Genomic DNA, 25,371 nt, shown 5'->3' with positions numbered 1-25,371 from the left:
TTCCACCCTAGGTCACATGTTAGCCACCTCTCACCCCCAACCCCGGACAACCGAAGTCCACAAGATGTGTTTGGGTTCATTACCTGACCAGAAGAATGTTTTATTTATCCTCTGTTCACCCCATTTTTTCTAACAGTCCCTATTAACGTCGACAACACATCTGCAGCAAGCTTTGAATTACTCTAACATGTTTGATGTTCTGGGTAAGTTCAGTTGCCATCTCCACCACAGAACAATGACTTGTTTGACCCCTCTCCAAGCTGCCAGAGCTGAATGTAATATTCAGGATACATTTACTTCAGGTTTTATTTAGAATCTCTGGGTACCCCTTTGGCCATTTTCTGGGATGTTACACAAAAACAAAATCCATGGAGATATTCAGCAGTCCCAATATGATCCACAAGCCTTTTCCAGTGCATAGCGCTTTCCAGAAATGTATCTACCCCCAGACATCATTCTTTGGGGTCCCAGTTACCTCTGAGCTTCCCCTAAGCATTTCCCTATTTTCCTATCTCGGAAGCCCTCTGCGCTCCCTCCGCTGGGTCCTGGCTGAACTGGACAAGCCAGCACAATCGACAGTCACTTGGCTGCCATCACAGGCTGTACAGGTGGCCTTGGCACAGCAACTATGGTTGTGGGAGGCATAGCTCTCAAGTGGGCTCGCAGCTCTGTCTTCAAATCTTCCTTGTTGGGCTTCCCTGGTGGCACAGTGGTTAAGAATCCGCCTGCCAATGCAGGGGACACGGGTTTGAGCCCTGGTCTGGGAAGATCCCATATGCCGTGGAGCAACCAAGCCCGTGCACCACAACTACTGAGCCTGCACTCTAGAGCCCACGAGCCACAACTACTGAGCCCACGAGCCACAACTACTGAAGCCCACGCGCCTAGAGCCCGTGCTCCACAACAAGAGAAGCCACCGCAATGAGAAGCCCGCGTACCTCAACGAAGACCCAACGCAGCCAAATAAATAAATTAAATAAATAAATTTATTAAAAGAAAATCCTCCTTGTTATTTTCAGGCAGACTGCTGACAGGCCTGGTCAGTATCCACTGACTTGAACGCCCTTTTCTGCATCATCAAGTCCCATTTTAACTTCCTGCTGTGTTGATGACATTTATCTTCACTGGATTCACACAGTATCTCATTTCACTTTCTGTGTAATCACACCTAAATCACAATCAGAAAATAGTATTTAAAAATAACTGTTAAATGCCTCTGAAAAATGCACACACATAGACATATACTTGCCCTTTTGTATCTTTTTTTTTTTTTAACGTCTTTTTTGGAGTATAATTGCTTTACAATGCTGTGTTAGTGTCTGCTGTATAACAAAGTGAATCAGCTATACATATACATATATCCCCATATCTCCTCCCTCTTGCGTCTCCCTCCCACCCTCCCTATCCCACCCCTCTAGGTGGTCACAAAGCTCCTAGCTGATCTCCCTGTGCATCAGAAAGATAAAAACAAATACCATATGCTAACACACATATATGGAATCTAAAAAAAAAAAAAAAAAGGTTCTGAAGAACCTAGGGGCAGGACAGGATTAAAGATGCCCTTTTATATCTTGCCCTAAAAATCACTTCTGGCAAATAATCTTACATAGTTTTGCTTGCTTTTATTTCACTCTGCTGGTGGCTCTGGTATTGTTTGATTGCGGTGCCTTTCTGTTGACACATCCAAGAACCCTGTTGCATTATAACAAAGGCACAAATAGGTGTCCTGGTAATGGGTGCTAGTATTTCTGAAAAGAAAGAGAACAAAATTTCCCCCCAGGTCCCTATGAGAATACTTCCGCACACACCTGCATTTTTTGGTTTTTTGGTTTTTTTGTTCTTGGTTTTGTTTTAATGTAATGTCTTTGGTGAGGCAAAGGGGTTACCCTAAATTAATGTTACATCTTTTTCCTTCATTGCATGCCAGGAGAATATTTTTCATCCACTTCTTAATTGCAGATATCCGAGTAAGGAACAGCCTGCGTAAGGTTCACAGCAGGGATCAATCAACTGTGAGGTTCAGCAACCTCAGCACTATCAACATTTTGGACAAGTTAATTCTTGTTGGGGGCACTGTCCTGTGCTTTGTAAGATGTTTAGCAGTATCACTGAGCTCTACATACTAGATGCCACTTGTGATACTCAAAAATGTCTCCAGACATTGCCAAATGTCCCCTGGGGGCAAAAGTATCTCCAGTTGAGAACCACTGGTGTAGAGAAAAGATTGTGATTGACTAATTTGGATGGAATGCCTTGTCCTGTCCAGTCAACTGTGACCAGGGGACAGGAATCAGGAAATTAGGACATAACTCTAGCTAAATCTATGTTGCTGTTCCTTTAAGGGGTTCTGGGAAATCCATCCACTAAGAGTCTAACGCATTGCAGAGATTCTCTCTACAGTTTGACTTCTATAGCTTTGCTCTTTGTTGATGATGTTAAACTGTTTATTTTTTTTTTCTTTTTTACTTTTGTCTGTTGGTATTGAGATTTCTTGTCTTATTTTGGAAGCATGTCTTCTGTTTTCAGGTGTTTCTGTTAGCCTTACAGTTTTCTGCCATCTTCAAATAAGCCTTAAGTTCATTTTTGTTTAATCTAGATCAGAGCTCCATTTTTCCTATTCAATTCCCTCTTATTAGTATAACCTGAAAACTCCTAGGCAAACGTGTGGGTCTTATTGTGTCTGTCCTTTAGGGAAAAAAGTGTGGGAGGCCATGATCATAACCAAATACCTTATGCTCACTTGCTTATATATCCTGGAAGTCTAGGGCCATATTAGTGGCTAAATAACAAAGACTTAGAGGAGCAACCCTCCCCCTTCACTATCATAAGGTTTAGTATATTTAACAGTCTGTCTAGGTAATATACTTGAAAGTCAAAGGACCATGAGTCTGTTTGAAGCATTCTGTTAAGTCCCCCAACCCACTAACCTGGAGAAAAGATCAAGATCCCACCCCTTCCTTTGAGAGATAGATTGCACTGAGTTATTGGTAGGACAGAAGAGAAATCGTATAAACAGTATCTTCCTTCTGAAACAATAATAGTTGAAAGATCTGCACTTCCAGGGGCATGGTGAGAGCAATAAGATTCCCTCTTTGGGAAAACTTACCCTGGTCGGAGCAAGGGCAGGGAGGTATAACAGAATATCGGAGTACTGGCAATGGTAGGGTAGAAGAAGACTTGAGGAGAAGAGATTCCCAGTGACAGAACAAAGAGCTCCCAGGAAAGTAAGCAGAGGAAACTGTGTGGTGGTGACAGTATAACGGCAGTCATCCCAGAGCTGTGTGCAGTTGAGAGTTGGTGTCTCTCAAAATGCAGAAGCTGCATCTACTTGTGCCTAGTAGAAAACACATCACGGGCATCAATCCCCAACAAAGGTGGAGGCACAGACACCTACCAGCAAACAGGCAGTTATGAAAAGGGGATGATAACCCCCGTCTGTTTTGAATGGACTTGCATTAATGTATTTCCGTCACTGATTGGTGATATGGGGGGAAACAGGTGCTCAGGAGGCAGGTTTTACGGTTCAGAGAGGACATATCAGTTCCATTTCTCTTACCTACAGCATGTTTTTGGAAAGAGCTTCTTGGCACCAGGGTAGGAAGAGAGGGAAGCTAAGTTAATAATTATATACCAAGGCCCCAAGCATTTTTATGACTTCTAAATAAACATGTAGCATTGTGAAGGACTGAAAGATAAATTCAATATATCCTTGCTCTCAAGGAGCTTACAGTATAGTGGGGAATGGAACAATTACACAAATAAACTATAGCAAATATACAAGAATGCCACCTTGGCTAAGAGGAAGAGGAGGTCACGGGGTTTTGAGAAAATCAAGAATAGTGTTTTAACCAACTGAGTATATCAGGTAGATTGGAATAGGGATATTTCAGAGATGATTTCAGGAGCTCAAGTCAGAGGCAATGAGACTCTGAATGAGGGTAATAGCAATAAAACAGAAATGAGGGACTAGATTTATGAAATGTTGCATAGCTAGCTTCTTCAAGATTTGTTAACTAATGTACATATGGGAGATGATTGAAAGGGAGGAAACAAAATGTTTGAGCATTAAGAATGGAAATATAGTTCACAGAAGTAAGGGGGGGAAACGAAATGAGATGGAAGATGGCAAGCTTACTTTCTGAGATGCTGCTTTAAATACAGCATACAAGGGAATTCCCTGGCTGTCCAGTGGTTAGGACTCCGAGCTTCCACTGCAGGGAGCACAGGTTCGATCCCTGGTCAGGGGAACTAAGATCCCGCAAGCTGCGTGGCACGGCCAAAAAAAAAAAAAAACAGTATACAAGAGGTTGGTGATTACATAGGATGAGGCCATCTTGTCTTATTTTTCCCCAGTGAAGACTCCTGTCTTTTCATTCTGTCTGTTCAGTCATATGTCTGGTTTGTAGACACTCTGTGCAACATAAGTACTTATGCTTTGAAAGCCAGTTCTTAGGATTCAAGCCATCACCGCCCACCTCCACCATGTCACCTCTTTATTTAGCTTTAGCTCCCTATGAGTAACTCGGACACCTGCAGTTTCATTTTCCTCTACGTGCTGACGAGATGGAGATGAACTTGCCCAGCTGGAATGTAGGAGTACTCCATTATTAAAGCTCTGTCGAGGGAGGAAGGGCTGCCTGCAGACACTTGAGCTCCTACCATAGATTGTCTATCTTTTTTTTTTTTTTTTTTTTTGTCTTCTCAGCACAATCTGAAAGTACCTGATTTGGATGCTGGAAAAATAAATTTACAGGTTCAAGACACCATTCCCTATAAATCAAATGAGGCACTCTTACTAAATTGAGTCTCTTCAGCTCTTCTCTGAATTCTCCACATGTCAGCATAGAATTGCCTCAATCTTCCTACCTCGACTTTGCACTCATAAACTTCAGTCTCATTTCTGACAGGTTTTATTTACTTGAAACTATATTGTATTGTTGTTTAACATTTTTTTAATTTACTTTTTTCTATTCACAAAAGTAATATGTACTCATTGCAAAAATTACTTGATTTGGAAACTAAGAAAAAAGGTTAAAGAAGAAAATGTGTGACCTGTCCTCTCATCAATGTTAACATTTTAGCCTAGTCTTTTTCCTCTTATGCACATTTTAATTTTAAAACATAGCTGGGATCCTACTGTGTAAATGGTATAGTTTTCTGATATTTTTAACTATTATAGTTTGAGAATTTTCTTATATAATTAAAATTATCTTACTTTTGATAGCTGCATGAAATTTCATAATTGTAGATGTTATATTTTTCTTTGTGTATAACTCCTACATTGATTGCTTAACTCTTTATAACAAAAATTTCCTGGGCTATGTATATATATGCCTATAGTCACAAGAAAAAAAGGAAAGAAAAAAGGCTAAAATTTACACAAAAGAAAAAATTACATAATTCTTTTTTTTTTTTAATTTTTTATTTATTATTTATTTATTATGTTATTTTTGGCTGTGTTGGGTCTTCGTCTCTGTGTGATGGCCTTCCCCAGTTGCGGCGAGTGGGGGCCACTCTTCATCGCGGTGCACGGGCCCCTCACTATCGCGGCCTCTCTTGTTGCGGAGCAGAGGCTCCAGACGCTCAGGCTCAGCAGTTGTGGCTCACGGGCCCAGTTGCTCCGCGGCACGTGGGATCCTCCCAGACCAGGGCCCGAACCCGTGTCCCCTGCACTGGCAGGCAGACTCTCAACCACTGCGCCACCAGGGAAGCCCCCTACATAATTCTTAATTCAAGATTTCTGCTTATACTTCTGCTGTGGAACATATATATAGTTTGATTAAGAAATATAAAATTTTATTTTGACAATGATTATGTGAAGTATTTATGTATGTTTAAAGGAAAGAAATAGAGAGCTATTTTACTTATCACTTAAGGGCTTCTGAGTTAGGTAGAGTTTCCCTTTTTATTAACAAAATTAATACATATTTATAAGTGCAAATAATTGGAGAAATATAGAATATAAAAAATATAAGTGTATCTTTTTCCATCCCGCTACCAAAAAGTAAATAGTTTTCTATGGCATATATGTTGTACACTTCATGTACTTGTATCTTTTAAGGGAATTACACAATTCGTAGTGTTCTACATTTGCTAAGTTAATATTAATGACACCTTCCCATATATTTACATATTCAATATTTCAGATATTTTTTCTCATTTTATTATATTAAGTAGAACTCCCAGAATAATACTGAATAATAACAATTATAGTGGACTTCTTTGTCTAGACACATAAAGGGCCTTTTGCACTAGTATGCTCAATATATTATCACCTGTTTACTGTGCAGAAAGGAGGATACTTTGGTAGTGGAGAACAGTTTTTCACTCTCCCACAAATGTATCTCATGCCTGCCACAGTTTCCACCATAGCCTCTGCTGAGTCTATACCATCATCTAGGGATCAGCAAGTTCTCAGTGCCAAAACCTGTTCTCCCATGATATTGCAGGTCGTGACATGATCTGTTAAGGACTTCCCTAATGGATACCATTTGTGATTTTTTTCCTTTTGCTAATGTTGTCTCTATTCTCTGATCCCTTAGCATATATCCCTGGGTACATCAACAACCTGAGATCCACACAATGTTCTGCAAATTTTAAAGGCAAAGTCTATCAAATCAAAGAAATAATAATTCCTACTTTATGTAAAATGTCCCTCCACGTGTCAACTTAAAATAGAGAGGATCTAAAATAATGAAGACTCTTAACTTAGCAAAAGGAAATTGAATAGAAGTCAATAGATGTGAGAGTGGTGACAGTGGAAACTGGAAACAAACTAAAATATTGAAGTTGTAAGCACTTATACCTGCCCAATTATAAACCGATGCTTTTAGCTTTGAATTATTCTGTTTGAAATGCATATTTTTAATCTTTCTGTCCATGGAGGAAAGAAATGTCTTCCAGGAGTTGGGGGCAGGAAAGGGTATTCTGATCTTGAAATAATGTGACAACATTTCCAAAATGTGTTTGCTCTAAAAGATGCCTTCTAAGCAAATGTTTGAAAATAGGGACTTCCCTGGCGGTCCAATGGTTAAGACTTCACCTTCCAATACAGGGGGTGAGGGTTTGATCCCCGGTCGGGGAGCTAAGATCCCACATGCCTTGCAGCCAAAAAACCAAAACATAAAAAAACAGAAGCAATATCGTAACAAATTAAAGACTTAAAAAAAAATTTTTTTTAAGAAAATAGTTGCGAACATGAAATTTCCATTCATAAATATGAGACACTCCTTTTTGAAACTTATTTCTTGAAGAGTGCATTTTGACCAGAACAAATGTGTGAGTTATATGTGTGAAAAGCTGAGAAATTGTAAATATTATCAGTTCTGGTTAAATGTGTGATTTGCCTGTGAAAACATTTTTTTACTATCAGCTTTGTGTATCCCAAAATGAACTATAGTTCTCAAGTATACTGAAGTAATATGGACACCATTCAAGGAAAGTAAAATGCCATCCTGAGTTAAATCATGTCTAAAGTCGTGACTTTTTTTCAGAATAGTTTTTTCATGAATTTTCTCTTTCAGAGATAAGTATGATCTTGATAAACTGAATCAAGCAACACATCAGGGAGAAAAATAAAGATACTTAAAACAAAATATACCCAAATAATTATCAAGAAGTTTCTCCCACATGGGACTTCCCTGGTGGTCCAGTGGTTAAGACTCCATGCTCCCAGTGCAGGGGGCACAGGTTTAATCCCTGGTCAGGGAACTAAGATACCACATGCTGCACAACATGACCTAAAAAAAGAAAAAGAAATTTCTCCTACATATAAATTCTAGAGGGAGAGACAAGGATGGATGGGGTCTTTTCAGCCAGTCAAAAATTCTACCTAGAAACTGATGCTTCAGAATCAGGAAGGAGAGGGAATCTATCACAGCTCCCATTTCAGTCAAATTCCTATATGAGGTTTCTTGAATTAATTTGTACAATTCCAAGTTTGGCAACTTTTATTCTAAATGTTTTGTTTTAAATCTAAAAGTATAGTGGTAAAAGTATATAATATAATAGAACTGCAAGATGTATTATCTCTCAATTTGGGCATTTCCTTATTTGCTGTTGCTAATTAAAATAGAAAAATGTTTATTGGAGAAATAAGTCATTTATGAGCCTTAATTCTTAAAGATGGCCATATGTTTTATATCTGTCAAAATCAAGAAAATTATTACAGAAGATGCATTTGGGGGATATGGAAAAGGCATGTTTTAATCCATGCAAAGAGTCAGTTATTTCTTTTTTTTTTTTTTTTTTCTCTTGGCCACGCCACGCGGCATGTGGGATCTTAATTCCCCAACCAGGGATCGAATCTGTGCCCCCTGCAATGGAAGCGCTGAGTCTTAACCACTGGACGGCCAGGGAATCCCTAAAGAGTCAGCTATTAAACTAAAGCTGAAATGACTTAAATTTCTTATGGATAAAGTTTTCTAAATCTTCTCTATTTGCTTTTAAACAAAAAAGCTATTATGTCTGGCTTGATATTTGGAGAACTAAATGTAAATGATAACACGAGATAATAACGGAAATATCTTTTGAGGAGCATTTTGTGAAGATTAGCTGGATTTGTAGATATTGTTCTACACAAACTTGCTCATTTAAGTTTTCAGAAATGTAATTTTATTTCTTTCTCTAATAATTTTAGTATGATTTGATTGTGTTTTAATGTTATATTAATTTAGTTCTAACTTGACATTCCTAACTGGTTTTTGGAAATTTATGAAATATAACATTGAGGTAGAAATACATGTGTATGTTTGTGTACGTGTACATATATATATGTGTATATATATATACGTGTGTATATATATATACGTGTGTGTTCATCCATATGTAGATGTATATATATGTGTGTATAGACATCAATAGAGAGTTCTCCAAAGGTCTCCCTAGAAACTGGAATTCAACTAAGGTAAATATTAAAATGTTTTAAAATCTGTGTGTGTGTGTGTGTGTGTGAAAAAAGTAAGCAGGATCAAGTTATGACTCTAAGGAAAAGTTGTCTATACTTTAATCCCCCAAAATTGTAAAAGCTGGAGAATTTAAGGTAAAATTCCATTAATAAGAGTGTGTCTGTTTTATCTATGAGTTACTATTCTCTGTTAGTTGCATGAGAATGCCATCTGAGGAGCTAAATGCTCTGGGTTCATGATCCTTAGTGTTTCCCTGGATGAGGTTATATTTTTCTTTAATTTTCAGAGATATTTGTATTACATTCAGGTGATTTGAACACCCTGTTTGGATCTATACTCTATAAAATCAATTTGAAATTTCTTAAACCTTCATGGGGGAGGGAAATGGTGCATATTTGTTACATGATGCCCCATATTTGCACTGCGTATTTTTCTCCTCATCTTGTCATTTTGGAAAAAATCCTAAAGTAGGAAAGAGAAACATAAATGCAAACTCTGTGCATCTTTGATGAAACTAGGAAACATCTGAAAGCCCCAACCACAAATAGGAAGCGCTGCCAATAGCAGTGAGGATCAAAGCAAGGATGATCACAGCTGCAAACCACAAAGACACACGCACAGAGCTGGCAGAACACACAGTGAATGGGCACATCCAGAAGTGCAGAAGAAACATAATTTAGTTTGCAGCAATGAGAACAGAGTCCATGGGCTGCAGGCCTGAGCGTCCTTGAAATGAGTTTGATGCTTACACAAGTAGAACTTGCAGAGCTGACCAAGAAATCAAACAGACCACCACCCTGCAGCAAGTAATTTCAAGGAGCAGAAGGAAAACTCTGCGTTGTTAATTGCTAAAGAAAAGAGAAAAAGCCACACTGAAAACTCTGTGTCATACGGAGAATTCCTGCTAGCCTGGATCACTGCCCTGGCTCATTCACCATACAGTGAATCTCCTCCAAATACAGTCCAGAAGAAATCACCTCTTTCAATGATAAGCAATAGTTTTAAAAATTGTACTGAACTTAGTGAATGGATGAAGAAGATGTGGTACATATATACAATGGAATATTACTCAGCCATAAAAAGGAACGAAATTGAGTCATTTGTAGAGACATGGATGGACCTAGAGACTATCATACAGAGTGAAGTCAGAAAGAGAAAAACAAATACCACACATATATATGGAATCTAGAAAAATGGTACTGATGAACCTAGTGGCAGGGCAGGAATAGAGACGCAGACGTAGAGAACGGACTTGTGGACATGGCGGGGGGAAGGGGAGGCTGGGACGAATTGAGAGAGTAGCACTGACAGATATACACTACCATGTGTAAAATAGATAGCTAGTGGGGAGCTGCTGTATAGCACAAGGAGATCGGCCCTGTGCTCCTGTGATGGGGAGGGTGGCAGGGAGGCTCAAGAGGAAGGGGATATATGTATATGTATAGCTGATTCACTTTGTTGTACAGCAGAAACTAACACACCATTGTAAAGCAATTATACTCCAATAAAGATGTAAAAAAAAAAAAAATTGAACAGAACTTAAAGTTACCCTAAAAAAAGGAGGAAAGAAACTAGAAAATTAAATGGCAGATGACAAGCTCCTTCCTCCATTAAAAAATTTTTTTTCTTCCAGTTTTATGGAGACATGATTAACATATAGCACTGTATACGTTTAGCATAATGATTTGACTTGCATGTGTCATGAGATGATGATCACAGTAAGTTTAGTGAACATCCATCGTCTCATAGAGAGGCAACATTAAAGAAGTAGAAAAAAAATATTTTTCTTTGTGATGAGACCTCTTAAGATTTACTCTCTTAACAACTTTCATCTATAACACACAGCAGTGTCAATTATATTGGTCATGTTGTACACTACATCCCTAGTACTTATTTAACTTATAACCGGAAGTTTGTACCTTTTGACCACCTCCATCCAATTCCCATGCCCCCCACCCCCTTGCCTCTGGTAACCACATTTTTAATTACATTTTACAACTGTGTTGTGTAATCAATATATTAACATCATATATTAAAATGTTTCTTTTACCTAAAAGTTCTTTTTTTTCTTCTGATTTTAAAAAAATTAAAGCATTGTCATGGGCCCAGAAAGGATTGTGGGCCCTACGTACTGTCTCTACTAAGCCTTAGTCTGCCTGGGAGGATGCAACAGAGCTCCAACGAAGGACAACAAACAAGGCTCAGCTGTGAGCCAGCTCCTCGAGGACAGGTTCTTGTTCGTTCTCGTGTCCCTAGCACCTCAATGGAATAAATTTGCTTATTCTCCAAATATTCAGTACCTACTCTGTGACAGGTCCTGCACTAAGTGCTGAGGATACAAGGATGAGATGCTGCCCTCGCCCTTCATGTTGGTTTCAGCGCCAATGAGACTGTATCTATTAGGAATCTTTCAGCTGCGGGGGTAAATCAAATACATCCAAAAAACTAAAACTAGGGTTAAACAAATAGCATATTTATTAGTTCACATAAATGAAAACGTCCATGGTATACCTGGTTTCGGGATTGACTGAGTTTAGGGATCAAGTGACCATAACCAAACAACAGTGAAAGTTAAGCTCTCATATGCCTGGCACAATTCTGAGCCTTTTACATGTATCCACCCATTTAACTCACAACAAACCTACAAGGTAGGTAGTATGATTAGCTCCATTTTGCCCAGGAGAAAAGTGCAATATTCAACTTCTCTCCGGTTCTCTATTCTGCCTTCCAGACTGTAGGGTTTCTTCTCAAATCCTCCTAGTGGACCCAAATTTATTAGTTATTTATGAGAGAAAAATTCACAGGAATTACTAAGAAAGAATATGCAGGACTTGGTGACTCATTGGATGCAGGGATTTCGGCGGGTGGTGAAATTCATGTCTTTGATTGTAACACTTTCTAAGGTGATTAACGGAGGAGAATCATGACTTTTGAGAAAAGAGGAGCACAGTTTTAGATGTGTTCAATTTAGTGTGTCAATCAGATACTCAGATGATGATTTTTTATTATATATCAGGTCATTCCAAAAAGTCACTTAAGAAACTTACATAATAAGAAATAATACAACAGGATAGAAAAAAAATAAAAGAGGAAATCAGGTTGGAGGGAATGACTCCTCTGTAATTACTGCCACCCTACTGGATAAAAGGTCCCATTTCTGGGGCTCTTATAGGACCTTATATTTCTCTCATTATAGCACCTATTTAAAATTTTATTACTATTTCCAGCTTAATATAAGTTCCAGTTTAATATAAGTTCTATGAGGGCAGCACTCTTCTCTGTATAATACACCATCCATCCCCATCACCTAGCACAGCAAATATCAAGTGAATGAATGAATACATGAAAAACCTTATTTAATCTTCCTAACAGACCTGAAAAAAGAGAATTCCCATTCACCAGCAGTAAAGTTCAGCTGTGAAGATGATGTTTTTTCCATGTACTTTGCCACCTCTCTATTTAACATGGATACAAATGAACTAAAACAATTCACCAAAGAAAGGCCAAGATTGGAAGGAACATATCACAAGGAATGACTGAATAAAAGCAGCAATGTTTAGCCTAAGGAAGAGATGGTGGGAGAAATCCTACCTAAGTCAGTCCTGTGTGCCCTGCCGGAGCTGGACTCCAAGGACACGCACATCATAAAAATAAAGGAATTTTGGTGTACAGATGTTGCAGAAGTGAGGCCAACTGCCACATATGGGAAACCATAAAGACATACTGTGATCTTATAAAGTTTCCTATCAGTTAAAGTTGTTCAAAAATAGAGTTGCCTAAGAGGCAGTGAGTTCCTTGTCACTGGACTTTTTCAAATATAAGCTAGCTAAGGATAGGCTGTAAAATGGTAAAGGATGTTTAAGTGTTGGAAATGCAGGTGGATTCAATGGCTTTCTAGTTCTCTTCAGTGCTGAAGTTATATGATTCAACTCTCAGTAAAGGGAAGTCAAAAGGATCTCCAGTACTTAACAGAGGAAGACACTTCCTACCAGGAATGTAGTCTTACCCATGCAGGAGGAATATCACAGCAGAAAAAATGCAGGCAGGTTGGATAATCCTGCCCATTATCTTCATCCTGTTTTCACTATTCCCTTTTTTTTTTTTTTTTTTTTTCTGCTTTGGTTCTTCGTTGCTGTGCGCGGCTTTCTCTAGTTGCGGTGAGCGGGGGTTACTCTTCGTTGTGGCGCACGGGCTTCTCACTGCGGTGGCTTCTCTTGTTGCAGAGCACGGGCTCTAGGCCCACGGGCTTCAGTAGTTGTGGCACGCGGGCTCAGTAGTTGTGGCTCGTGGGCTGTAGAGCGCAGACTCAGTAGTTGTGGCACACGGGCTTAGTTGCTCCACGGCATGTGGGATCTTCCCAGACCAGGGCTCGAACCCGTGTCCCCTGCCTTGGCAGGCAGACTCTTAACCACTGAGCCACCAGGGAAGCCCTATTCTGTTTCTTTACACTTTAAGATCTTACTTCAGTTTCCCATGTAGACTTTCTTGCAGAATGGAAACTGTTCTGACTAGCTAGCTAGATTGTTCTAGTTCACTTACCAGTTAGACTTCTCAGGGAAATTAATGATTCAAGTTAATCAGTGTTTTCTGAATTCGGTTATTGCTGATTAATCCCTTTCAGCCTAATCATGGTGGAACACATAATAAATTTGCATTTCTGATCTTAAAAACTGAGAACGAGTTTCTGAATTTTGGTAATCCACCAGTGTGCCTCCCCCCTGGTTAAAGCAGCCACCTAAATGTCACATATGCTGGATGCCAAGTTGGATCTCTGTGTCAGTGTCTCCATTCCCTTTAGTTTATAGTAATAGTAATAATAATGATAGCAGTGACGATGAAGAATGCAATGTCACGAAGAGAACTATTAAAAAATTAAGTCGCTTTTGTTTTAACTTGATTTTTATTACTTGGTGCGGTAGAAGCATCAGGAAGGAATAAAAAGTAACATCCCCCACCAAAGTTAGCCAAGCCTTTGGATCCCTAGGGGTCAGGGTCCAGGGTCTCTGAGCCTTTGTGTGCTTCCCAATGAGCTAGCAAGCTATTTTATGTGAGAAACGTGCATTTGAGCTCTCAATTTTGTGCGGGGGTTGAAAGGGGGAAATTGGATTTCCAAGGATTTGAAATGGAACAAGGATTTATTCTTCTTTGGGGATAGAGAACAGAGCCTGTTCAGACCAGCCCCTCAGTGATGGCAAAACCTTGAAATGAGTGGCTGCTGGGGAGCTGACATGGTCTGTGCACTAAGGTTTGGAAGCCTGGAGGCGGAGCCCTGAATTTCTCCAGAGGAAATGGAGCTACTGCAGAGCCACCCTCCATGGAAAGACTTCTGGTTCAGGGCACAGAGCTTGACAGGCAGACCTCTGGGTTGTAGGATGAGGCACCAACCAGGACACTGGTACCCCAACAGTGGCATCGTGTGGTCATAAGAAGCAATAGCAGCAGAGATACACAGTCTGAGAGACAACTGAGATGGTGTGAACCCCCTGGTATAATTGCACAATCTAAGGAAGTGGAAGAGCCCTAAAGTGACTGGAAACAGACTTCCTACCAATTGTAGCAGGTAGGGGCTTGGACTCTTCTAATTGAATCCATAGAAATTTATTTAAAACGTCACCGTTGAACTCTGGTCCCACTTTAAGTCTCCAACGTCCTCAGTTAAAGCACTCATCCTCCCCAGTAATTATCTGTATCCTTAGTGTTTTCCTCAGAGCCCATAACCAGAAGGCCCTTCTAGTTCATACATTTACTTGTTTTTATCTGGCTTATAAGTTTACTTCTTTATTGCCTGTCTTCCCCTTACTAGAATTTAAGTCCACGGAGGCAGGGATCTCGTCATTCTTGTGTGTCACTGTATCCCCAGGTCTTAAAATAGTGCCTGGCAGACCCTCGGAATTCAGGAAATATTTGTCAGATGAGTGGACAAATGGATTATATACCTGAAACAAACTATGTTCCACGTACTGTGCCAGGCACTTAACATCACGTAACCTCGTATCAGCTCAGTAGGGGCTATCACTATCCCTTTGAACAGCTGAGGGAACTAAGAACCCAAATCATTAACCACTGAACTCTACTGCCCCTCACCATTCCTGTTTCCCATCCCTCTATTTACCTTTTCCAAGAACATTCCCTCCCTTTCCTCCTTCAGGTTAGGTTGTGTCCCTTTCCCCTTTCCTCTCAAAATAACCTATGTATAACTATCACTGCACTTACATCAGTCATTATATGTTTGTATCTCCCTGCACTCTGAGGTCCTTGAGTGCCTCCGAAGGGATTGTCATCTTGGTGTTCACGAGAGCTACTATAGGGCCTGGAACACAATAGGTACTCAAAGTATTTTTATACAACGATGACTGAATGAATGGGTGGATGACCACACTCCTATCCCGAGCCAACCCCCTCCCACTTCTCTTTTTTTCTGTGATGCTCGTGAGGGCCTACTGTGCACCAGGCATAGTATTAGGTATGGGAAATACAGAAATGAATAAAACAGTCTCTACTGCAAAGGAGCCACAGTCTAGTGGAGCTGGGGTGGTGGCAGGAGAGTAATGGCAAACAATCACCATTAGTGCAGTTAGCGCTGAAGCGTGCAAGTGGTGCTTTGGGAGCAAGGAAGAGAAGCATCTGGCCCAAAAACGGGGGTACCTTGCTGACTTTTGTAGGACAGTAGAGATGAGAGTGGGCGCACATGGCTCATCGTGATTCAGTAGTAGAATGAGGGGAAGTGGCAAGAGGTGAGGCTACAAAAATGGGCAGGTACCAGCTCATGAAGGGCCTTGAAGGTAACGTTCAAGAACTTGGACTTTATTCTGAAGGTGATGGGGAACTATTGAAGGGTCTGGATCTGGAGGGTGATGTGATCAGATTGGCAGTTCAAATAACGGTCAGATGAAAGACGAAGCCTGAAACAGAGCAGCAGCAATGGGTATTAAGAAAAGAGAAGAGATCAGAGTTATCAGCAGGATAACTGTCTCCATATGGTAGGGGAAGGAGAGAGAGGAGGAGCCAGTGAAGACTCCCAGGTTTCTGGATGGATGATGGTGCCATTCACTGGTAAAGAAAACACAGGAGGAGGAGCAGTTTTGAATGATACATAGTAAGTGCTCAATAAATAGCTGTTGAATTGAACTCAATTAAAAGGTAGAAGACACGCTGCTTCTTTTGGACGCATTTGGAGTTTGGATTCCTTTTCAAATACAACTCAAGACAGTGGTCTAGGGGGTATGTGGCCCATAGGAGAGCCCCAGCAGTGGGAGTTAATGGAAGAATACCCAGAATGAGAAGAGGGCTAAGAACAGAATCTCGGAAAACCCAACTTTTAAGAGGTGGTAGAGGAAGGAGAGACTAAGGGGAAAACCACAAGTTGACATTTATTGAGCACCTACAGCAAGGGACTGTACTAGATGCTGGGAAAGAATTATGATTGTGTGTCCTGAGGAGGAAAGTGCTGAAGGAGCAAGTAGCCAGAAGGATATGTCTATGTGCCACTGGGGGAGAGCCCAGGATTCAGTGGAAACTGGAGAGATCACACAATGATCTGTTTGAAATGGAAGCCACACTCCAGGTTCCAACGTCTGTCTTATTCCTTGCATCGCCTTTCCCCCACCCCTTCACATGGAGTCCGGTTTAGGTGCCATGACTTTTATTGACGGTGAGTGTAAGCAGGTGTGAGTGGCTGCTCTTTTAAAGGACACAGGGTGCTGGGCTTAAGAAGCCAGGAAGGGAGGGCCAGCGCTGGGCTGTGGATGCAGGATTCACTCCTTATTTGGGCCGGAACGCTGCATTCTGAGAGGAAGATTTATTTCGGGGCTAGGCATCGGCACGGGGGAGGCAGGCAGCACCGGCCATCAGGCCGCACTCTCTATTTGGAGCACAGCCGCTGCTGCTTCGGCAGCCCCAGGTCTCCCGGGATCTTCCTCGGTATCCTGCGGAGGTTCTGGATCCTGCTTAGACTCCAACTCAGGCTGGGCTTCCGGCTGGCCCTCAGGGCTCCGGCCAGGCCCAAGGCGAGGAGGCTTAACAGGCGTGGGGGTTGGCGCTGCAGGCCCTTTCCGGCCCGAAAAGGCCCTTCGCAAGCTATGTACCAACCCGGCGCGCCGCAGCCGCAGCGCCCTGGACTCCACGGGCTGCTCCTCGTCTGAGCTCTCCCCACCTTCGCCCTCTGGCTGCTGGGGGCCAGGTTCGGCGGCCTGGTCCGCCGGGCCTAAGGGCTCCGGCGCCTTCTGGAAGGCCTTGGCCGGGATTTCAGCCTCCTCCTGCAAGTGATGGACACAGCACTGGCCCTGGCAGCCCCCTATCCCGCACCAGCCTGAGCCTCCCTCCTCAATGACACCAGGGGAACCCACCCCACCCTTAGCCTCCGCAGCCCGGACGGGAAAGAAAAGGCAGGCGTGGGAAAGGAGGGCGTGGGTTGGAGGGGGGTGGGGAGAGCTAGGGCAGGGGAACTGCAGAAGTCTGTGGAACCCGGTTAGGGACATGAGACAGGATGGTAGCCGCAGGGGCAAGAACAGGAGGAGGGGGCGAACTGTCTCGGGATGCACTTCCACCACCGTTCTTTTCATCTGGGGATGGGCTGGGACTTGGAGCAACTGCTGTGGACGTGGCCTGGGCGGGCTTTGATTGGCTGGGTTCAGGGATGTGAGGGAAGGCTGGGGCTCGGCGGTGGGAAGGGCGCGAGGCCCTGGAAGTGGGTTCCACGAGATGGGAGGAGGGTAGGGTCAGGAATGTGGGTGTGGTAGGCGGATGGGAGGGGGAGCCCCCAGGTGGTGGCCCGCAGGAAAGGCCCCGATCAGGGGACGCCTGAGGTCACTGACCTTGAAGAGCAGAACGTGGAGCTTCCCGCGCGCCACCAGCAGCCCGTGGTTGGCCTCCAGCCGCTGCACCTGGGCGGCTCGGCGCACGGCGCGCTCCTGGGCGGCATCGGCGTGCGAGCCCACGCGCTCCGCCTTGGCGAGCAGTTGCGCCAGCGCGTTGCTCGTGGTGTCGTGGCTGCGACTCAGCGCGCCCAGGCGGCTCTGGATGCGACGCACGGAGCCCGCCAGGCCGCCCTGCCTCTGAGCCAGGCCCCCCTGCCGCTCGCGCAGCGCCTCCAGCATGGTGGCCAGCTTCTCCAGCAGGGTCACCACCGTGACGGCGTGCACCGGGCCCCCAGCCGGCGCTCCGGGAACAGGCCCCGGCTCCAGCGCGCTCTCCCCCATGCTCCCCGACTGCCCTGCCCTGGCTCTCCCTGAAGCCGCCGGCTGCGCTCTGGGCTGGGGCCGCCTTCCCCGGCTCCTCCCCAGCTCCGGCCGTGACTCAGGCAGGCGGGGTTGGCCTTCCCGGGCGGCGGGAGGGAAGGCGGGGGGACGGGATGTTGGTGGTGGGGTCCTTCGGAAGCGCTCCCCCTTTCTGCCGCCCCGCCCCGGAGACCCGCGGGGAAGCAGGTTGGCCCGGGATCCGCCCCACCCAGCCCGGCAAACTCTCTCGCTCTGAGTGTGAGTTCCCTCCCCCACTCCAATTCCCTGGTGTGCCTCTTTCTGGAAAGTACTCTCCCCACTGCAGAGGGCGAGCCATGGAAAATTTTGCTGTTTGCATCGAGTGGGCAGAGAAACTATGTTAGCAAAGCAAAGGGGTAACCAAAGGGCCTCCGCAGCCTCCTGCCCTGGCCTCCCAAGCTTCAAAGGGTTGCGTTTGCGCCCCAGGCTGGGCGCTGTAGACAGGGAGGTTCTTGGATGTTCCGCTACAAACCTAAGACTGTTTAAGCCTGAGGCCTCGCTTTGGGACCCAGCAGGCCCCGCAATGTGGACAGAGGAGGGGCGGAGGGAGTGAGGAGGCATCCCCTGGTATTTTCCTAATAGTCATCACCAGGATTTGGCCACAGGCCTCATTTCCTGCTTCTCTAGTTCCTACTGTTGTGTAGCATTACCCTGTTTTCTTTCTTCTAGTCCTTTCCCTCTCTTTCTTTAAGCCCATCAGAGCCTAGGTCCTGCACCCCAAGCTTGGAGAGCAGGCAGGACACCTCTTCCTGTGAAACCTTTAAAAGTGTTAGAGTAGGTTCTGGTATGTCTTTGTTCTCCTGGAGGCTAGTTGTGGCTCCCACCTGATGTTTTTTAAATTTTCTTTGGAAATAGGTGAGAATATCTACTGAGAGTGAAGATTTAAAATTGCTGCCTGGAGGGGGAGAGAGTGAACATAGAGGATCCAATTAATGATGTGGGTCATGGATTCATTATGTCATCAGTTTGGAAAACCCCACGCCTTGTCTCTAGCAGTACTTGGTAAACTGATGGTAGGCACAGAAATCCAAGCAATCCATTGATCATGATGACGTCTCTCCTTCTGCTTCTCCTCACCCAATCTCTGAGGGCCGCTTGATGACTATGGAAGAAACTGTCATTCAGGGGATAGTTACGTGGGCCTGAAAAGACCTGAGGTCCGATTTACACAGAAGTACAGCAGAGGATGAGCAGTTATTGCCAGAAATCTGGTGATGCTAAGTTAATGACCAAATTCTACAAATACAAGTTCATGCAGCCTGACCCCCTCTGCCCCTTGGGAGCCTAATGGGAATCACCATCTCCTCCAGTGGATCTATATTTGCTCAGAGAGACCCATCAGGATGTGCCAGTTAAAATACTTGCAAACTAAGGGAACAGAGAACACAATTTAAACAGTTCTTAAACACAGGAAATCCAATCCAAACATAATTGAAAAAGACCATGGTAGAGTGATGCTTAAGTGTGGGTCAGTCACAGCTCTCTCAGCTATGCCCTCTACAGGTGTCAGCTTCATTTCCAGACGGGGAACAGGGTGGTTACAGCAGTTCCAGGCCTCACATCTCTGCACAAGATCAAGAGAAAAGAGGGGACCATCTTAAAATTTAGAACATTTATTTCCCAGAGGCCCCCAAGAATTTTTCCAGTTGCCTTCCACTGAATTAAATGGCCATGCCAGAACCAAATTCTATGGCTCTGCGTTGGTGGGCTTAAGCATGAGTTCCTTAACCCATCACTGACAAGAGAGCTGATAATTACCTTTTGACAAAGTTGGCCCACTTCTAGAGCAGGGTAGGGTCAGCTTGCCTAGGTGCACATGGGTGGTTTGGGCAGAAAAGTGGTTATCTATGTATAAAATCTGAGTACTGCTAAGGATAGATAGTCAATCAAAAATATCTGCTACAGGAAGCCTATGAAAGAATCACTAGCCTTGAGGATTGGTACTAAAGAAGCCCAATGCACTTGGAAACAAGAACTATGTGGATAGATATTTTTCAAAGACCTGCTGAATTCCTCTCTGGATATGCAGAACAAGGATGACCTTAAAATTTAGCAACAAAGCCACTGATGGTTCCACTGATCTTCCCAAAACTTCAACTATAAAAGCCATAGAAACTAGCAGATATTGGAAAATAGCAGCCCATGAGCTGCATAAAAATAACTGGGGGCAACCCAGAAGAATGCCCTGAGTCAAAAAAGCCCAGATTGATGGAAATTATAGTAGTATGACCTTGATCACGAAGTATCCAAGAAAAGGCCATATTACAGTTTCCAATAAGGATGGAAAGAAGAAAAGAGAGCAAAGATGCAGAATGATACCCTCTAAGGCAGTGCAACCTGATCTTGTTTAAAGATCTTATTTTCCCCATCAGGGATGTGACTGGGACCCACCCCCTCAAACTCCTTGGTATGGGTTTGAAAAATGGAAACCAATTGGTGTGGGTTTATCGTGTCACCCCAAAAATATATGTTCAAATCCTAACCTTTGATACCTGTGAATACGTTCTTATTTGGAAATAGGATCTTTGCAGATGTAATCAAGTTAGATGAGATCATGCTAGAGTAGGGTGGGCCCTTAATCCTATATGACTGGTGACCTTACAAGAAGAAGAGAATCACACAAGGAGAACACCATGTGACAATGGAGACAGAGAGTGGAATCATGCTGCCACAAGCCCAGGAAAGCCTGAAGTGTCCAGGAGCTGAAAGAGGTAAGGAAGGATCCTCGCCTAGAAGCTTTGAAGGGAGCGTGGCCCTACCAAATTCTTTAAAAAATTGAAACAAAGGTATTGCCCACCCTGATTCTCAAGGCTTCTTTTCATACATTGGCCTGTCCCCTTCCCAGAACATACATACTATGAGGCAGAGTTGTCTTTATTTTAAAAGAAATCACTACAGCTTTCATGAGGGCTGGACCTGCCTGGAATATATCTGCCTAACAAAGATTGACTTGACGGTGGCCCCCTGCCTCTGCCTGTATCTGCTCTGGTTACTTTAAGTGAAAAGAAACTCAAGGAAACCTCTGAAAGAGATGGATCAGGTTACAGTGCCTTAGATGATATCATTCAGCATCCTTATTTTCTTTCTTTCCTCAGTGGTCAGGTGCCCCACTGTATGATGTTGCAAAGGTGCCCTGAAACGAAAGTGACAGAGGCACTGCAGCTCTTAACATCATACTTGAGGGGAAGAGGATGTTCAGTCAGGTCCGGGGACCAGCCATGAGGGATGCAGCAGATGGGGGCCTCCTGGAGTAGTAGTACTTAAGCCCACGACAGGTAGTGAAATGTGTGTGATATCTCCCACTGCAACAAAGAACATCAACTAATGGGAGTGTTTGGGCTTTAGTGTCCAAATTTGCTCCACCTTGGAATTCTTATACACTCCACATCTTGGGTTATCCAAAAGGCCACATACTTTGAATAGGGTTCAGAGGCGCCTCAGTGACTGACCCTGGCCAAGTTACAAGTCAACTCCTACCACTTGGGCCCTATAAGAAAGATGAGACTTGAGGTCTGTGTGTGATTTCTGCCTCTCCCACCAAGACGATTTGGGGAGAGGGAGAGAGATGGCAGGACCTAAAAGGAAAAATGTAACAGAAACATTTAGGCAATGCTTCCGGCATCTGAGAATTATACTGCTTTTGAAAGATAATTGCTGGCTTACTAGTAGATGCTAGTGGAGAGATTCACCAAAGGTTGCTGGATTGTTTTGTTCATTGTCTCGCATAGCAATGCAGCCTAACAGTCTTTGATTATGCAATGGAAAAAAATCTAAAAAAAAAATGAGAAATGGCTGTGTGAGTTAATTGTACAAGAAACACCCTTGACCCTGAGCCTCACTTTCAGCTGCCAAACAGGGACATCTTCCAAGGACTTAAGCTTTGAATTAAAAGTAGCAACATGCATAGTAGTTTGTATCTGGTAAGCAACAAGTAATTACTGTATAGCACAGGGAATTATACTCAGTATCTTACAATAACCTATAATGGAAAATAATCTGAAAAATATATATATAACTGAATTGCTTTGCTGTACACCTGAAACTAACACAATGTTGTAAATCAACTATACTTCAATTAAAAAATAAAGTAACAACGTGCAGCACAAGCAGAGCCACCCATTCAACAGGTTACGAGCCTCAGTGGACAGGCATTACCTTCCACCCTTTGTCACAGACATCCTGCCTACGGAAGGGGTAAGGCCATTCCACACAATGAGGGAGCTCTGTGCCTCTGGCAGTGAAAAGAGCTATAAGTTTGGAGCAACAAGAAGTGAGAATTGGTTCGAACTCCAGAAATCAAAATAACCAAATGGATGGAAGATCCTGGAATTATACATTATAGCCAAGAGGTTTGGGGATGGCTTTTATGACAAGAATCAGGCATATTATTCCCTCAAACCACTATTTTTTGTATCTCATATTTTAGAAGGTTGAGTAGTGTCCCGAAAAAGGTATGTCCAAGTCCTAACACCAGTACCTATGAACGTGACCTTATTTAGAAATAGGGTCTTTGCAGATGTAATTAAGGATATTGAAATGAGATCATCCTAGGTTTGGGGTGGGCCCTAAATCCAGTGGCTAGAGCCCTTATAAGAAGAGGAGAAAACAGAGACACAGAAAAGAAGGCCATGTGAAGATCGAGACAGAAATTGGAGGGCAACCCCAAACCTAGGAACACCAAAGATCGCCAGCAGCCACCAGAAGGTAGGAGAGAGGCATGGGATGGATTCTCCCTCAGAACCTCCTGAGGGTGCGTGACCCTACCAACATTGATTTTGTACCTTTGCCCTCCAGAACTGTGAGGGAGTATATTTCTGTTGTTTTAAGCCACTAAATTTGTGGCAATTTGTTACAGCAGCCCTAGGAAATTATTACACATATGAACAGCCACCAGAAGGATTAGGGACACAAAAAGCAGTTTTAACAACCAAGTAAATCAGTCAATATGCCATGAATGGAATCAGAGCATCCTGCACCTGAGATGAAGCTGAGGAATCCAGAACTTTGGAATCTGTCATTGCTACTGGAGCCAGTTGTCAGGGTGTGGGATTTGAGCTCCTCCTGCAAAAATGTCCTGGGACATTAAAAAGGCAAAAAGCCTGGAAGTGACTGAATAGACTCTATTGAACCTCTTTCTGTAATCTGAGGAATTCAGTGGGCCCTGACACGGGGAGGCCTGGCCTGGATTTGAGCTTGCATTCCTTGGCAAATCACTCAGAAACCACCATCAAAGCCCCTGCAGGCCTCTATCTTGAGCTAATATGGCATTCCTCTGACCCCGGAAGTTATTTTACCACCCACATAATAAAGGACAGGGCAGATCATTAGGGACTGGTGTGCCCTACCTCTCAGAGGCAGGCTCGAGGAGTGAGAGGTAGAATGAGGCATTGAAGATGGGTTTGACCGAGATGCCGTGGGTAGCAAATCCGGACTGGTGGTGACTTACAGAAAATTATATACAGCTGGAGTCCTGCAGCTATTTTCATCTTCGTACAAGCATTCCCCTGTGTCTCTGGGGCTGGGTCCAAGGTAGGAGAAGTCATTAGGAGCCACCCAGTATCTACCACAGCTAGGAAATAATTTGACTCATAAAATTTAGCATTGCATTAGTTGGATGGTGTTTACTTATGAGATTTTGTTTGAAGAATAACTATATTTTGTATGGTGTCGAAAGGAGAGAGAGTTAGGAATTCCCTGGCAGTCCAGGGGCCCGGGGTTCGATCCCTGGTCGGGGAATTAAGATCCCGCAAACCAAAAAAAAAAAAAAGAGATAGCTGCTAATCAATTCAACTACGGAAGTGGAAGAAGCGAGCCTACCCTGGGCAAAGAATAGCATTGGTTCATCCATCTCGTTCCACTTGAAGGCAAATGGCATGGTTTAAGAATGTTGCACAACACAAAGTACCCTATTGAATATTTTTTATCTTATTTGGATTCAGTGGATCTTAGAAGAGAAGGCTCTCAGAACCAGACCATATGTATAATAATCCATTCACTAAGCCAGGCTGGTATGACAATTGAGAGGCTTTGAAAAGGAAAAAAAAAAAAAATGTTTTAATAGGTCTGCAAGCTTACCCATTTAATCCAAGAGGTGGTACGATCCCTGAGACTGGTAGAATGGTCCTTGAGGCTGGTCTCCCAGCTTTTTGGTATCAAATCCCATCAAGTTAAGTGTGATGGTATCATGGTAACCCACTGAGTCCTCTGGAGGTAATATATGACGCAAAATCAATCTACTACCAGCTATTCAACTTGCTGGTTTGACAGAGCTGCAGCTTAACCATGACTCCTCCTTCTTGTGGGGAGCTGGATAGAGGAAATATTAATTCACATAGGCAGAGTATACAGTTTAGATATTTTTTTCTATCACCAAGTTGTATCTAAGCCACACACTGGGCCAGAGAGCAATGAGCAAGGCACTGCTTCCCCATAAGAACGAGAGGATTGCTTCAGGGCCTGCACCAGGGGAAAGAGACCAGGAAGGAGGAAGAGGAGTTGATCTTGGAATCATGTCCCCTACAAAGTAGATTCAGTCAAAGTCAGTTTGCTTAGGAAGCTAATGTAGGAGAGGGGACTATAGGAGGGGGCCAGAGCCGTTCTATTGATGCAGGCCAAAGATTTATGTCAAAAAAAAAAAAAGAAGAAAGAGAATAAGAAAGAAAGAGAATAAAGGTAAATATTTACATATTTATACTTCCAATGCTGGAAAATGTGTACAAGATATTAAAGAGACCATATCTTACATGGTTCTAAGTAGAATGGGAACATTTATGAGAACAGAAAATGTAATTTGCAGATGCCTGCTGTACTTATGAAGGTTGTAAAATTACAATGTGAATCCTCAAAGGAAGAATGGAAACTGTTCTTCACACTTAAGTTAGGAAGTGAAGCATCCTCAGGAAATCAGATTAGAGCATCACCTGAGAAAGCCTGGTACAAGCAGTGTGACCGAAAACCCGATTTCCTAAATTTGTCTAAGGATGTCTCTAGCCCTGCACTGTACAGCATGATAGCCACTAGCCACATGTGACTGTTTAAATTTTAAGCTTAATTAATTAAAATTAAATAAAATTAAAAATTCAGCCCTCGGTCACACAACCCACATTTCAAGAGCTTAACAGCCACTATTAGCAAGTGGCTACCACATTGGACTCCATGCCTCTAAGTTAATATTAGCCCATGGGGTGAGCGTGCCTCCCCAAATGTTACCA

The 25,371-nt window shown here is 43.1% G+C and overlaps 1 protein-coding gene and 2 long non-coding RNA genes across 3 annotated transcripts; 1 reads left to right on the top strand and 2 right to left on the bottom strand.

The window, feature by feature from the left end:
- Nucleotides 1-968: 968 nt before the first annotated feature.
- On the bottom strand, nucleotides 969-5,112 carry LOC309605805. Its single transcript, XR_014231552.1, has 2 exons — nucleotides 1,607-5,112; nucleotides 969-1,168 (listed from the first exon to the last, which is right to left on the bottom strand). It is a non-coding gene; the product is annotated as an uncharacterized lncRNA (long non-coding RNA).
- Nucleotides 5,113-16,531: 11,419 nt separating this feature from the next.
- On the bottom strand, nucleotides 16,532-18,149 carry CAVIN3 (caveolae associated protein 3). The gene is made up of 2 exons (XM_082340341.1): nucleotides 17,720-18,149; nucleotides 16,532-17,161 (listed from the first exon to the last, which is right to left on the bottom strand). Exons 1-2 carry the CDS (start codon nucleotides 18,101-18,103, stop codon nucleotides 16,754-16,756), a joined length of 792 nt encoding a protein of 263 aa, XP_082196467.1. The 5' UTR covers nucleotides 18,104-18,149; the 3' UTR covers nucleotides 16,532-16,753.
- A 129-nt stretch (nucleotides 18,150-18,278) lies between these two features.
- LOC309605099 lies at nucleotides 18,279-20,647 on the top strand. The gene is made up of 2 exons (XR_014231229.1): nucleotides 18,279-18,379; nucleotides 19,016-20,647. It is a non-coding gene; the product is annotated as an uncharacterized lncRNA (long non-coding RNA).
- Nucleotides 20,648-25,371: the final 4,724 nt, after the last annotated feature.

This window comes from Balaenoptera borealis (genome assembly GCF_965194805.1).
Source record: "Balaenoptera borealis genome assembly, chromosome: 11".
In the NCBI taxonomy this organism is placed as follows: Eukaryota; Metazoa; Chordata; class Mammalia; order Artiodactyla; family Balaenopteridae; genus Balaenoptera; species Balaenoptera borealis.
Note: the sequence above shows the minus strand (reverse complement) of the source record. Positions and strands in the feature narration are given on the sequence as shown.